General features: G+C 41.4%; 1 protein-coding gene across 1 annotated transcript; it reads right to left on the bottom strand.

Moving 5' to 3' along the window:
- Positions 1 to 784: 784 nt before the first annotated feature.
- Positions 785 to 15,483, bottom strand: EPCAM (epithelial cell adhesion molecule). Its single transcript, XM_043603329.1, has 9 exons — positions 15,187 to 15,483; positions 12,880 to 12,987; positions 12,326 to 12,566; positions 11,388 to 11,453; positions 10,119 to 10,182; positions 8,574 to 8,675; positions 6,918 to 7,118; positions 4,357 to 4,401; positions 785 to 2,733 (listed from the first exon to the last, which is right to left on the bottom strand). The coding sequence occupies exons 1-9, from the start codon at positions 15,260 to 15,262 to the stop codon at positions 2,692 to 2,694; spliced, it is 945 nt and encodes a 314-aa protein (XP_043459264.1). The 5' UTR covers positions 15,263 to 15,483; the 3' UTR covers positions 785 to 2,691.
- Positions 15,484 to 16,054: the final 571 nt, after the last annotated feature.

Genomic DNA, 16,054 nt, shown 5'->3' with positions numbered 1-16,054 from the left:
CCTGAAGCTTTGTCAGTACAGGGTGCAGGACACACAGTGCAAGAAAAAGGGGGAGTGCGTTCCCCTTGCAACACCTGCTGTTTCCCCAGTTTGCAGAGCCCAGGGCTTCTCCAGCTCCTCAGCTTCCCTGAGCACCTGCTCCCACACCCAAATGACAAAAAGCAGCTTTAAGGGCACACGGGTGGCTCAGTCGGTTAAGCGTTGGACTCTTGATTTTGGCTCAGGTCATGATCTCATGATTGTGAGATTGAGCCCTGTCTCCGAGCTGGGCATGGAGCCTGCTTAAAATTCTCTCCCTCTCTGGGGCGCCTGGGTGGCGCAGTCGGTTAAGCGTCCGACTTCAGCCAGGTCACGGTCTCGCCGCCCGTGAGTTCGAGCCCCGCGTCGGGCTCTGGGCTGATGGCTCGGAGCCTGGAGCCTGTTTCCGATTCTGTGTCTCCCTCTCTCTCTGCCCCTCCCCCGTTCATGCTCTGTCTCTCTCTGTCCCCAAAATAAATAAAACGTTGAAAAAAAAAAATTAAAAAAAAAAAAAATTCTCTCCCTCTCTACTGCTTGTGCTCTTTCGGGGGGCAGGGGGCGGGGGGAGGCAGCTTTACGGAGTGCCTTTGGTGTCTAATAGGACATGTTCCTATGAACAGTTTTTCCCCAGCACCCTAAAGCAGGGGTTCAGCAAACTTTTTGTTAAGGGCCAGAATGAATATTTTAAGCTTTGCCAGCCAGTGGGTCCAACGCTACTCTTCTGCCGTAGTACAAAACAGCCACACACAATAAATGAACATAGCTATGCTCCAATAGAACTTTATTTACAGACACTGACATTTTTACCATGTAACTTTCACATACTAGGAAATATTCAATCCTTTAAAAATGCAGAAGCCATTCTTATTTCCCAGGCTATATAAAAACAGGTGGTAGGCCAGGCTGCAGGCTGGTTTGAGGACTCCTGTCCTAGAGGGCATTATTTCCAGCAAGTTCCTGAGGACTCCTGTCCTAGAGGGCATTATTTCCAGCAAGTTCCATGGGGCAGATTTTCAGTAAGTCCCTCCAGGGTAGCATCATAGCAACTTCCCTGCTCTTCAGTGAGCTGCACTGCCCTCTCCCACAGGGTCCAGATCTCAGCCCGGGGAGTGGGGCTTAGGCAAAGTAGAGATTCTCTTCTTTGGGTGCTCTGTCTCAGGCCTGGGGGTAATGGCTGCTCCTTATTATCTATTCCCTTCTTGCTACTCACTGTATCAATTTCTATTGCTGCATAATACATTACCACAAATTTAGCATTTTAAGACAATAAACACATTATCAGTTTCCACGGGTCAGGAGTTTAGGCATCACATAAGTGGGTCCTTTTCTCGGTCTCAAGACTGCGGTAATGTTGGCCAGGGCTGTGATCTCATCTGGAGCTGGGGTCCTCTTCCAAGCTCAGTGATTGTTGGCAGAATTCAGTTCTTGTGGTTGTGGGACTGAGGCCCTCCTCTCAGCCCGCTGTTTCCTGATAGGTGACCCTCTCCACCACATGGCAGTTTGCTTTAAGGCTAATGGGAGAGCTCATCTATAGTTTCTACTTCTTGTCTCCTACCTTCAGGCACTCTTTTGTAATCTCTCTTTCAATACAGTCAAGCTTTAGGGATCTCAATCACATCTACATCTAAAATCCCCTCACCTTCGCCATAAAATGTAACTTAATCTTGGGAGTGACTGCTCATCATATTCACAGGCCCCGCCCACACTCTAGGGGAGAGGATTATTTGGGCATGTACATCAGGGATAAGTAATCTTGGGGGCCATCCTAGAAGTCTGCCTACTACAGAAGGGATAAAAATCGTTGGTAAATGTTCAATCTAGCTTTTACATTTTCTTTAATGCTGTTCTCTTCATAGTGTTTTTAAAAATTTCCTATCAAAAGCAAAATTTCAGGATACTCTTAACTCACACAAAATGTGTCTTACTGTAATTATTTGTCATGTAAGATGTTGAATGTCTGGTGCTTTAATGCAACCAACCATAGCATTCATGGTTCACAACATTATCCACCAATTCTGCCCTAAAGTGTGTTTGTCAAAATGCCAATTTGTTTAAAACAGAAACTTAGATTCATTCAGAATAAAACTGATTTTTCTGTGTAGAAGTTACACAGAGATTATACACTTTATACTGAATACACATAATTATAAATACTCCTATAAAACTCCAATTTGCAGTTAGCATTCTGAGCATTTCTTAACCTGTTATCTTATTTGTATACTATGAAATTTGATTCTGTATGATTCAAACAAAGTTAGGAAATTTAGTTTAAAATGTTTTATTTCAGTTTGTAAAAAAAAAATTTGTATGTACAAGACTCAAAGTAAACAGAAAGGCAGCGTTCAATCACAAATGGATGAGACACTAGTCATTAAATCTCTACTGTGAAGCATATTTAAGGTACACACTTCAATGTTAGGCAGAAACAATTTTAACTCTGCAGTCCAAGTTCTGAGTTTTGTATCAGATCTGCATAAATAAGACACTTGTGGTCAAATTTTAAGATTAGTAAAGTCAATTTGAAGCTGCTTATATATTGAGTACAGGTTTCACTATTACAAACAGATGTTAACTAACAAAACAATAGTCCTCAAAGATCTCTTTGTCCCATGTCTGTACATTTGTAATGTTTGCTAACTTCCCTTCTTGTAGTTACTCTTCAAATTATAGTCATTATGCATTGAGTTCCCTATGCATCTCACCCATCTCCTTTATCTGAAATAGAGGAAAAAAAGAGAAAACAAATTTAAATAATTTTCCAGTCTTTTGTTCATCCTTAAAATAGTTACAAAAAAAAAAAAAAAAAGAGGAAAGCAAGATGATTCTCTCCACGTTTATGAGCTCCATTTGGAAAAAGAAAAAATGTACTACAAGGAAGCATGCACTGAATGCACGACCCAAACTACTATTTGGAGGTAAGACGGCCAAAGTGATGGGGAAGTAGCAGGTGAGTTAGATCTTTAAGAATGGATAAGGTCTTTATTAAATGGATGCCATTTTTACATCCAGTAAGAAACAATATATTTTCTTTTTACGAGGAAATTGAAGCTCAGAATTGACTTGTCACAGATCACACAATTAGTTACAAGCAGAACTGAGACAAGATGAATGGAAACTACGACCACTGGCAAACATTCTGCTGTGTGCCAAGCAGTGGACCAACACTGTATACAGACTACTGTGTTTAATCCTACAATGGGTCTGTACATATATCCTCATTTTACAGATAAGGAAACATGGAGGCTTAAAGAAGTTAAATAACTTGCCCAGCTAACAAGTAATCAAACCCACATCTATATTGCTCTTGACCACAACACTACATTGTCATTCCAACTTTGTTATGCTTCAGTTCAGGGAGAGTCTGTCCCCCAGACCTGTGGTCACCAAACCAGGTAAGCCAGATGGTCAACTATGGTTTAGGAAAAAAAAAAAGCTGCAACTTTCTAGTTCTATTCAATTTTTTTTCAATACTCTTTTACATTTCTGTGTTTCTTGGTAGAAGATTAGCAAAATGCACATACACAATTACAAATAAATGCTTAAATATATAAAAATCAGTGGGTATACTGAAAATGTTATTGACAGAGTTCAGGAACAAGTGTGGTTCACATCCGACTCCAAGCAACTGACACGCTAACAATCTCACACTTTGTCTTCACACTAATGTAGGTGACTAGTTAGCATGGAAGAGACTCATTAGGACATGTATTAAGCTCTTTTTAAATAATTATTTCACTGGAATAAAAGCAATAACTCAGGTCATCAGCCACATTAAGTTTCTGTAATGTGAATCCACAGAGTACGCCTCTGAAAGATTCCATTAAAAGTTGACACTTTAGGGGCGCCTGGGTGGCGCAGTCGGTTAAGCGTCCGACTTCAGCCAGGTCACCATCTCGCGGTCCGTGAGTTCGAGCCCCGCGTCAGGCTCTGGGCTGATGGCTCAGAGCCTGGAGCCTGTTTCCGATTCTGTGTCTCCCTCTCTCTCTGCCCCTCCCCCGTTCATGCTCTGTCTCAAAAATAAATAAACGTTGAAAAAAATAAAAAAAAAAAATATTCATGTGTAGGCCCCACCCTTAAAAAAAAAAAAAGTTGACACTTTGTCAAACAAAAATTGCAGGTTTCCTATCCCACTATGCATTGAGGCAGAATTCAATATCAGCTGGTCTGCCATGGAACTCATGAAGGAGAATTTAAGGAAACATTGAAAGACTGTCCCTTAAGGACTATACTATGAAGGGGCTCCAGTATAATGGAGTCCTATCAGTGTCTAGGTAGGTATAGTGATTATCAGGAGTAAGAGATTTAAAAAGGGGCCTTTTTATTAAGTAATCCGTTTACCTCAGCCTTCTCATACTTTGCCATTCTGTTCTTTCTGGAGATAACCTGAATGGAAGAAAAATTGACACATAAGATGTTTTTAATGAACATTATTCCTATCTGAACAAATTTAATTTTAAAATCTACAGATATTATTTCTTAAATTAAAATTTTCCTACTAAACTAAAAAAAACAAAAGCCTATACTTACCATGACGAGACGTAAGTAATATACAGAATTAAAGAGGTTTTTAAAAAATGTTTATTTATTTTTGAGAGAAGGACAGTATACTATGTGCGCACGAGCAGAGAAGGGGCAAAGAGAAAGAGGGAGACAGAGAATCCCAAGTAGGCTCTATGCTGTCAGTGCAGAGCCCTATGCATGGCTTGAACTCACAAACTGTGAGATCATGATCCAAGCCGAAGTCAGACACTTAACTGACTGAGCCACTCAGGTGCCCCTAATATACAGAATTGTTGCATCATTATTTTATATACCAGAAACTAATATAACACTGTTTATTATACTTCAATTAAAAAAAAAAAAACTTTGAGCCCAGCCCCCACCAAAATCTTCTGGAACAATAACAAAAAGCCTACAACAACCAGTTAAACAAACCAAAACAAAACAAAACAAACAAAACAAAACAAAAAAACGCATTGAGAAAACAACAATCTTTAATAATAAAATCTAACGGCCTGTTACGCATTCTTCCACATTTTGCTCCATCCTAATACAAACATACACAAAACCATACATGAGTTTTGGGAAAGGGGGCAGTCTAAAAAAATGGGATCATACAGTATCATTTCCCTCTTTGCACAGCCTATATCAACATCATAGGAACCTTCCGATGAGCAAAAGCTATAAATTGCACTCATTCTTTTTAACAGCTTTATTCCATAACATAGATGTTCCACAATCTCCTCATCCATTTTCCTACAGGGGTGCACTCAAATTGTTTCCAGATTCACCCTTACGAGCAACAGTGCAATACATAACCTATACTGTCCTTCCTAGTACCTGTGCTTTCATTTCTATAGGACAATTTGATTTCTAGGATTCTCTCGTGTTTATTTCCCATCTGGATTTCTTCTGTGAATCATCTATCTGTGCCGTTTGCTATTCTTGATTTAATTTTCTCCTCTAAGAATTCATATATTATGCATAACTATCTTTTTTGTTTTATGCATCATGGGTATTTCCCCCCAGCATATCATGGCTATTTTTCACTTTATAATATCTTTGCCATAAAAAATGTTTAATTTCAACTTAGTCAAATATGTAACTTTTCATTCATGGACTCTAGATTTCTTGCCTTGCTTGGTTTCCTTTACCACAAGGTTGTACAAACATTTCCTAAATTAATTTTGAGGCTTGTTCTATTTTTCAACATTTGTTACTATAATCCATTGGGAATTTGTTTGAACATGGGCACCCTGCTCCATAATGTACCATTCCCAGAGTTGGGCAATATGGCCTGCCCTGGGAGGGTGAAATAGAAATTCAACTTTTGTTTTCGTCCAGATGGATAGCCAAGTATGATGATTCCACTGAACTGAAAATTTAAGTTTTCACATACCCTCAAATCTATTTCTGAATTATGCTATGTTGTTAAGATTTCTTAATGCTGAGCATCCTTGTATTTCTAGAATAAATCCTGTCCAGGTGGTACCTTCTTCTGCTGAGGCACTGCTAAATTAAATTTGCTAATCTTTTGTTTAGAATCGTTCCTCATATTTACCACTTTTAACCCTTTCCATGCTAACTTTAATAATTGGTGTTCTGTTGTTTCATTTCATTGAACGGTTTGGGAGTTCAGGTATTTTGCACTGATGCTGGCAGGGCTGTTGGACTGTTTGTAGCAAGAGAACTAAAGGACATTTGCTGCTTGATGGCAACGTAACTGACCCGTGCGGTGCTCAGCTATGAGCTTTTCTCAGATTAGTATCCTTTCTTACTTCATAAAGTGACTGTTTTATAAAAAAGGGCCAGATGCAAGAGATTCATTCACTATAGAGCATTATAAAAACTGAAGATTTTGCTTCATTAATATGTTCTAAAATATGGAGATAGTTCTCTCACGTTGTCACCTTTTCTTGAAAAAATATGCCTTCAAATGGCTGGGTGGCTCAGTTGGTTGAGCCTCTGACTCTTGATTTTGGCTCAGGTCATCATCCAGGGTCATGGGATCAAGGCCTGCACTGGGCTCTTCACTGACAGTGCAAAGCCTGCTCAGGATTCTCTCTTTCTGCCCCCTCTCTCTCTTCCCCACTCCTGCACATTCTCTCTCTCTCTAAAATAAAATAAAATATGGGGCGCCTGGGTGGCGCAGTCGGTTAAGCGTCCGACTTCAGTCAGGTCACCATCTCGCGGTCCGTGAGTTCGAGCCCCGCATCAGGCTCTGGGCTGATGGCTCGGAGCCTGGAGCCTGTTTCTGATTCTGTGTCTCCCTCTCTCTCTGCCCCTCCCCCGTTCATGCTCTGTCTCTCTCTGTCCCAAAAATAAACGTTGAAAAAAAAAAAATTAAAATAAAATAAAGAAAAAAAGAAAAAAAGAAAGTGGACTTGTTCTACACTCACCAGCACAACGATTCCAGCAATAATTGCAAGTGTCACAACTACAATGACAGCAATAATACCAGCTTGCAGACCCTGCATTGAAAATTCAGGTGGTTTTTCATCAACATAGTAAATTGCAGTTCGCCCGGGATCCAGATCCAATTGCTCCCCGTTTACTCTCAGATCCATTTTATTGGAATGGAACAAGGATTCGTCTTTAACCTATATTTAGAAGGAGAAAAGCAATTTAAAATATTTAAGAAAACCTACCATGGCCACATAGAATTAGATGCCAATTATACATGGAAAGAACTGCTGTCAAGGGTCTTTTTGGTTTCAGCGGTAACAATCGCATATGCTGAAACTTCAAAAAAACTGTTTATTGTGGCAAATTTTCAAATACACATGAAAGTAGAAAGAACAACATAACGAAATCCCATGTACCTATCATCTGGAGTCAACAATATAAACAAATGGCCAACCTTACTTAATCCATTCTTCCTTCTCTCTTTCCTCCCTTCCCCCTCCCCCTGGGCCAGATTACTTTGAAGCAAATCCCAGGTTTCATCAGAAAATGGCTCAGTGTAGGGGTGCCTGGGTGGCTCAGTAGGTTAAGCATCTGTCTTCGGCTCAGGTCATGATCTCACAGTTTGTGAGTTCGAGCCCCTAGTTGGACTCTGTGCCGAGAGCTCAGAGTCTGGAGCCTGCTTCAGATTCTGTGTCCCCCTCTCTCTCAGCTCCTCCCATGCTCATGCTCTGTCTCTCTCTCAAAAAGAAATAAATATTAAAAAATATTTTTTAATAAAAAAACATAGCTCACTATGTTAATTTATTTTTTTGATAACACATTAAAGTCAAAACAAACTATTTTAATCACACTAGTTACATAGCACTTCTTATATCACCTCTTGTTCATAGACATTATAATGGAGAAGAGGCTATCCACATAAACTAAGTAACTACCAAAGATACAACAGGTAAGAATTATGAGAGAAGATATTCTCTCATACACAACAAACAGGTCAGAAAGGTGTTTGCAGAAGGTGCAAGGCAGAGATGAGGATGTTATTAATTGCAGCACAAGAATCAGGTGGAGAACAGAGGTGTGGTTGATATGTAAGTGAAGAAAAAGATAACGAAAGAAGGGGCACCTGGGTGGGTGGCTCAGTCAGTTAAGTGTCTGACTTAATTTTAGCTCAGGCCATGAGCTCCAGTTTGTAAGATTGAGCCCTATGTCAGTCTCTGTGCTGAGAGTGGAGCCTGCTTTAAGATTCTCTCTCTCCCCCCCTCTCTCTGCCCCTCCCCAGCTTGCGTGTTCTCCAAAATAAATAAATAAACTTAAAAAAGAAAAAAAAGATGATGAAAGATCCTGAATCCATTGAAGCATGGCATACAACATTGCATTTATAAAGCAGTTTTTAAAATTTTTTTTTTCTTTATTTATTCTTGACAGAGAGACAGGGTGTGAGCAGGGGAGGAACATAGAGAGAGGGAGACACAGAATCTGAAGCAGGCTCCAGGCTCTGAGTCAGCACAGTGCCTGATGTGGGGCTCGAACTCGCAAACCGCGAGATCATGACCTGAGCCAAAGTCGGATGCTCAGCCGACTAAGCCACCCAGGCGCCCCTAGCATTGCATTTCTAAACACAGGAATTAAATGAGGAAGATTATACTCACATCTTTTTCAAAATAATAAGCCACATCAGCTATGTCCACATCATTCTGAGTTTTCTGAGATGAATTTTGCACCAGATCAATAGTGATAAGATCATTCTCATACTGGGGGAAAATATGAAAAATACAAATTAATACCAACACAACCAAAATCATGTAAAAATATTACTGTCAATAATCAGAATATTTAGTTTTTTATTTTCTATAATCTAAATGTGTCAGTGTTCCTTTCCATTAGCGGGTAACTGAATTTATAACTAATAATGTAAAACTCTTTGGAAGTTTTAAAATCTATCCAAGGGAAGTAAGACAGCTACACAACTAAAAATAATTATGATGCATATTTTGTTTCTAAAAGAGAATTTTCTTCTGCCCAAAAGATTTCAAACAAGATCTTAAAGTATCTTAGTTGGGTGGCACCTGGCTGGCTCAGTCAATAGAGCATGTGACTCTTGATCTTAGGGTCATGAGTTCAAGCCTCACATTGGGCACAGAGCTTACTTTTAAAAAAGCAAAGGGGCACCCGGATGGCTCAGTCAGTTAAGTTTCTGACTCTTGGGGGGTGCCTGGGTGGCTCAGTCGGTTGAGCATCCGACTTCAGCTCAGGTCATGATCTCACAGCTCGTGAGTTCGTGCCCCGCGTCGGGCTCTGGGTCGGGCTCTGGTGCTGACAGCTTGGAGCCTGAAGCCTGCTTCGGATTCTGTGTCTCCCTCTCTCTCTGCCCCAACCCACTTGCATTCTGTCTCGTCTCTCTCAAAAATAAACATTAAAAAAAAAAAAATTAAAAAAAAAAAAAGGTTTCTGACTCTTGATTTCCACTCAGTCATGGTCTCACAGGTTATGGGTTCAAGCCCTGCACTGGGCTCTGTGCCGACAGTATGGAGCCTGGTTGGGATTCTCTGCTTCTCCCTCTCTCTCTGTCCTTCCGCTACTTGACCTCTCTCTCTCTCTCTCCCCCCCAGGATAAATAAGTAAACTTTAAATAAAAACAAAATAAAAAATAAAGCACCTTATTTGGTTAGAACTACTTTTAAAATAAAATACAAAAGAAATACAATCCAAAATGCAGTATGCATTTACCACATTCTGCTTTTAAGGAGCAAAAAAGTATATTCCTTCCTGTCCTTAAAAATGACATCACTTTTCTGCCTTGAAAAAGTTCCATTACACTATTCAAGTATTTTTCAACTAGAGTTCAAAGAGTCAAGGAAGGGGTAACCTGGTTAAGAATTAGCTCCTTAAACCAAAGAAGATGGGAGCTAGGTGGCATCCTAAAGAAAATGTACCAAAAGCAATCATTGAGAGAGGTTTCCCAGGCTAAAATGACTGGCATGCATGACGGAAATTAGAGATACTACATTTTCCTTAAGGGTAAACTTGAGGTTTTCAAAGGCTATGGAAGGAAAAGAACGGGAAATTTGAATTAAGCGTCCAGGGTTTAAACTGGTATTCAAGTGCAGTTTAACCACTATCAAAATTCATACCCAAACCATACTATCCCACCAACTTTCTGCAAAAGCTCATTTAAAAAAAAACAAAAATCTTACCAGAATGTTTGTGATATATTTTGGATCTAGTTGATAACGAGTTGTGATTACCTCCTTAAGTGCACTGTAAATAATTAAAAACCTGTGTTTTAAAAAAAGTGTACTACACAACATTAAGAAGCATTACTTTTTAACTAAGCAGGTAGCTCAAGCTCTAGAACTGTCATTAACCAAACTTGTTTTAAAAATTTTGTGCCATTTTGCAACTACTAATAATTGATTCAGGCTAGAATCATCCATTGATGCTAAAATAATTGAGTTCTAGTTTGATTAGAAATGGGATATTTACACAGTACCCAAGTATCTGCCCATATATTATATTTATTAATTACAAAGAAATAAACAGTAACTCTACCTTACAAACCTAATATATATATATATCCCCTTAACTACAGTTAACATCGCTAATAAAGGGACAAGACATCAGGTGCTTCCTAATGTGAAGTACTGAAAAGGACATAAGATCACTTATGCAGTTTTTCTGTCAAAAATGTTTAGCTTGCACAGATAAATCCTAATCTGAGGGACATTCTATGAACTAATTTGCCTATACTCTTCACAAATATCAATGTAATGAAGGACCAACGAAGGCCAAGACAGTGTTCCATATCAAAAAGGACTGAAGAATCATAACTAAATACAATGCATGATCTCAGATTGCATTCTGGGTCAAAGGGGGAAACAACTGCCATAAAGATCAACACTGGGAAAAGTGGCACAATTTGGTGTAACATTAAATTTCCTGAATTTGGTAACTGTAAAAAAGTGCCTTTCGGGGCGCCTGGCTGGCTCAGTCAGTAGAGCATGCGACTCTCCTCTTGAGGTTGTGAGTTTGATTCCCTCATTGCACGTAGAGATTACAAGAAAGAGAAAGAAACTAAAAGAGTGCCTTTTGTTCCTAGGAAAAGATACATTAAAGTATTTAGGGGTAAAGGGGCATGATATCTACAACTTGCTCTCAAATGCTTCCAGAAAAAAAACATCTATACGTGTTTAGATAGATATAAAAAGCACACACACACATACACATTTAAAAAGAAAGTGGGGCAAAATGTTCATTGGTGACTGGTGAATCTGAGTGAAGACTCCTATAGGAATCTGTATTATTCTTGCAACTCTATTTCCAAAATAAGGTTAAAATATTACTTAATAGTATCTTATTTTTCATAAATATGAAAAAGCATTAAGACTTGTTTTCCTTTTTCTAATGGTGTAGAACGAAGATCTGAGTATTAACTGTGCAAACAGAATGCACTTAATAGTACGTACGTCTGTAAACTTTTAATATCATAAGGTGTTTCTCTTGTTTTGTGTTTTAGTTCAATGATGATCCAGCTGTAAAGTAAAAAGACAGTATTTATTGATTGACTAATAGGAAAATTCCCAAGTGAAATTACAGTATAATTAACAGAAAAGGGTTTATGCAATAGGTATGCCCTTAATTTCTTCCTTGGCCTTCACACGTTGCTCATAAAGCACTCATCCAGGAGAGAACACCCTTCCAACAGGTCAACCTCTGGCGCTGGGCCACTATACTCAAGGTCACGTAAAGCCAAGGCTTAGCTGCTCACGCTGGGTCACGTTCAAGGGAACAGACAAAAAGGCACCGAGTGAAACAGAGAAAAGTGACCATGAGGCTTCAGAACACCAAAGGAGAGAGTGCCTGCCTTGGTCTTGATAACTTTCCAGCTCTAGTCACTTTTTAAATAAAAATTTTTTTCCTTAAGCTAGCTTGAGTATGCTTCCGCTCCTTTTTATTGCATGAGCCCGAGACAACCACACCTCGTTTTAAAACGCAATAAATAGGCAAATACATAAACAGCTTAAATTTTTCATATACATTTAACACTAATCCAACTTCAAAATCTGAACAGTGTTAAGTAAAAATGTAAGAGGAAAATCCTTGTTTAGTAGGCTACTATAAGAAACAATTCTTAAAATAACAAAAATATATTGCTAGTGAATTCATAAAAGTATCTCTGGAAAGTTATATAATAAGCTGGTGACATCGGTTCTGTGGAAGTAAACTGGGTAGCTGCGGGGGGCGGGGGGGGGGGTTTGAGAAAAAAAATGGAAGCTTTTCACTGTATACCCTTTTCTACCTTTTGAATTCTAAACCACCAAATCACATTACATACTCAAAGATAAATGTCATTAAACGAATCTGAAAAGCATGAAAACAAGGAACATTTGACAGCTCAACTCACTAGGTCCTCACGCGTTCGGAGCAGGATATTTCCGTGTCCTTATCAGTTCTTCTGACCCCAGCAGTGTTTACACACCAGCATGTGGTGGTGCCATTGCACTGCTTGGCTTTAAAGAGCCCCTTCTCATCACAGTCGGGATCATAGAGCCCATCATTATTTTGGAAAGCCCCCTCAGGTCTCGCTCTTCTCCCAGACTTTGTGCCAGTCATTTCTGCTTTCATCACCAGACATTTGGTTGCCACTGAAAAGAAAGCTTCATGTCATACTGAAAAGTAACTGCAGTTTTATGCATAAGGAAAAACATTTTAATTTAACTCCAAACTCCCAGAGCCAAAGATTATTGCAGACTTACATGGTTCCATATTCACTTTCTAAGTTTTCAGATGGTTCAGCTACAGGAGATAATTTTGACAAAATAACATAATTCAAATTTGAACAAAAACAAACAAACAAACAAACAAACACAACACAACACACTTCCCAACTCAAGACACATTGATTAAGGAAGGCTAAACCAAAATACAGTTTAAAGGCAATGAGGATATTCTACTCACGTTTTGAGCAAATGACAGAATTTTGTGCACCAATTGAAGTACACTCGCACTGACCATGTGTGTTCAAAGAGCAGTTTGTGGTCAGTTTGTAGTTTTCACAGACACATCCTAGATAAATTACAAAACAAAATCCCACTTTAAAATGTGGATCCAACTATGAACTCTAGTGTCCCAGCTAAATTATGTTCTAATAATAATGCTTAAGTTATAGGGCCACAAAACCTTAAAAAATGGTCCTGAATGTTTTATTTTTCAGCTGTAATTTGAGTGGCTGATATCATGGTGAATAGTTTGTATATATTATACAGACACATAGTCTAATTTGCATGCATTCCCATTTTGATTTTTTTAAACCAAGAATACAGCCCTCCAAACATCATATTCAGCCTTATCTCCATGATGATACTCTCAGTCTCAGATCCTTCCCTCCTCCTGTTCTGTTAGATAAACCCTTGCTTGTCAGCTACTGACTCATTTCCCGAAAATCAACAATTGCAATTCTAGGATCTGTAAGTAACTCACATTTCCTCCCTCCTCCCAGCCCATTTTCTTAAAATCTGAACTTTAAAGATTTAAGCTTAGTGGGAATATATTCAGCCCTTGGACAACTTTATATCTTAGAAAAATTATACTTTCGGTGAATTTAGGGGTCACTTTTGTTTGTGGGCTTCCTAACTAAACTGAATTCTAAGTTCCCAATTTTGAAGGTGATATTAAGCAGCTTATCCTGGGTATTAGTGCCAGTTTAATAGTCATTATCTTTCACTATCTCAAAACCTCATTTTAATTTCAAATTGGCAAGCCCCTCTAATTCCGTTTATTTGTCTAGCTAAGAGAATACAATCATTAACAAAAATTACTGTGACAAACCAAAGAATTTTTATATTGATCCTTCATCTCAAGGTGGCTTTAATTATTCCCTGTTTAAATTATAATTAATATGAACCACCAATATAATCGGTCCAGCACTAAACTCCGTATTGGGATCACAAAAGGAGATAGTGGCTGTCCTCCAGGAGTTAAAGTCTTATGCAGCACTCTACTATACCTGCTCCAAAGCCCATTTTCATGCCCAAGGGATGTGGAAATTTAGAACAGACCAATCATGTACAGGCTTTCTGAACATACTCTATAGCAACTATCACCACTTTAAAACAATTTAAGTACTTAGCCTTAGACTGGAGCTAGAAAAACATGAGTTAATTAAACTGCATAGTTTGAAAGTGTAATGAATTAAGCCCAGGCCCTGTTGGTGAAGGTCTAAAGACCTTTCCAGAAAGCGTCCGCCAACTGCCACTTTACTTCTGGCCACCATCTTACCATCAAGAGATGGCAGCCAAGATGTTTATAACAAAGAAAAATGTAATCAAACCATATGTCCAATGTTCGGATAATGGCGTGACCTTCCACACCAGAGACTGTTCCTTCACCACTTAAATTGTGGTTTCCAAGATTAAAAGAAAAGGAAAATCTGGATGTTATGTGGGAGTAAACACACACACACACACACACACACACACACACACACACCAAGATATAAAACTGTGTTTCGGTTTACAGCAACGTTTAAAGCAATGTCTAAAAAGTATAGTCGGTTATTAGGAGATTCTCTTGAAGCGGTCAGATTGTGAGTTTTTCTTTTTACTCTTTACAATTACCGATATTTCTGGGTTCCTACAATAAACTTGGCATTACCTACACGATCCTTAAAGAAGTGGAAACACCCACTCTCACACCCCAGGTAGTCGAGGCCCAGGACGACTTGCTACCCGCGCAGATGCGCAGCGGGCCCCACGGCCTCCCCGCAGCCACCTGCCCCCGCCCGAGACCCACATCCGGGGCCAGCCTCAGGTGCCCGGGGGAGGAGGGGCCGGGCCATCTTCGCCACCGACTCCCCTCCCGGCCGCGGCTGGTTCCGCCACACTAGGACCCCAAGCGCTCGCCTCGGCGGGAGTAGGTGGGCGCGCCCAGACGTGGCGCGGCCGCCGCGCCTCCCCAAGCCCTCCTGGCCCACTCCGAAGCCAAGGAGTTACCGAACGAGGCCACTTCGTTCACTGACTCCCCGCCCCTGCTCCGGGCCATTTCCCTAGAGAGCGGTGCAAAGCAGCATAGTGAGGAGGTTTCCTCCTCGCCGTGCGAGCGGGAGCCTTCCCACCGCCTGCAGAGCGCAGAGGGCCTGGGTTGCTGCAGCCCCGCGCCATCCGCTCCAGACGGGAAAGCGCGGCCGGCCGCCCCTTCCCCACCATCTCCGTCTCGGATGCCGTGGGAGGTCCCCACCCGGCCGCAGCCCACAACTCTGCTCCTTACCTTTCTGAGCCGCGGCCACCGCCGCGGTGGCCGCCGCGAGCAGGAGCCCGAACGCGAGAACCTGGGGGAGCGCCATACTGTGCGACAGAGGCGCGAGGCGGGCTGGGGTCTCGCGGGAGGGCGTGCGGAGGAAACGGGGCGCTGGGAGCCGGCGGACGGGCGTGGGTTGCGCGGGTCAGCGTCGGGAGGACGGCGGAGAGCTATACCCGCACCGCACCGACGGTGCGAGCTCCCCGAGGAACTGCTCACTCTGAGCGCGCTGCGGGGCGGAGCAGACCTGCGGGACCTGGCGGCCCCGCCTCCCGGGCCCTGCCCCGGGCTGCACACCTCAGCCGCAGGTCTCCGGCGATGAGTCACCGCCTGGGGGCGGGGGAGAGAGAAAGAGTAAGCTCCCCTCCCCCACACCTGGCGAAGCCGTCGGGGGGTGGGGGTGGGGGGGCGCCACCCCGTCCCCAGGTGTACGTGGGCGGCGCCCCGCCCCACGCCGCCAGCAGGTGCTTCCTGCAGTGGCTGCTGATGGGGCTGGAGGGGCCGTGGGCTATGACCTTGACAGCCGGCGGGGAGCCTTGGTAGCTACGGAGAAAATTTGAAAAAACTGAGGCTTCCCTTTACCAGAAGGAGCACGACTCTGAAACCTTGAAGAAATGAGGTCTGAACGAAAGAGTGAGGGGTCTGGGAAGGCGGAAGCTAAAATGGAATGTAAAGGGAAACTGGAGAACCGTCGGAACAACAATAAAAAAGTCGACCTTTGAACTTTACCTGGCCGTTTACTCTTTTAAGCTAGAAAAGAAAACTCTCCCTGGCTGTCAGGAGATGACAAATCCGTGTGTTCTTTATAATTATTCTCATTCTTTCCCCATTTTTATAA

This window comes from Prionailurus bengalensis, chromosome A3, assembly GCF_016509475.1.
Source record: "Prionailurus bengalensis isolate Pbe53 chromosome A3, Fcat_Pben_1.1_paternal_pri, whole genome shotgun sequence".
Taxonomy (NCBI): Eukaryota; Metazoa; Chordata; class Mammalia; order Carnivora; family Felidae; genus Prionailurus; species Prionailurus bengalensis.
Note: the sequence above shows the minus strand (reverse complement) of the source record. Positions and strands in the feature narration are given on the sequence as shown.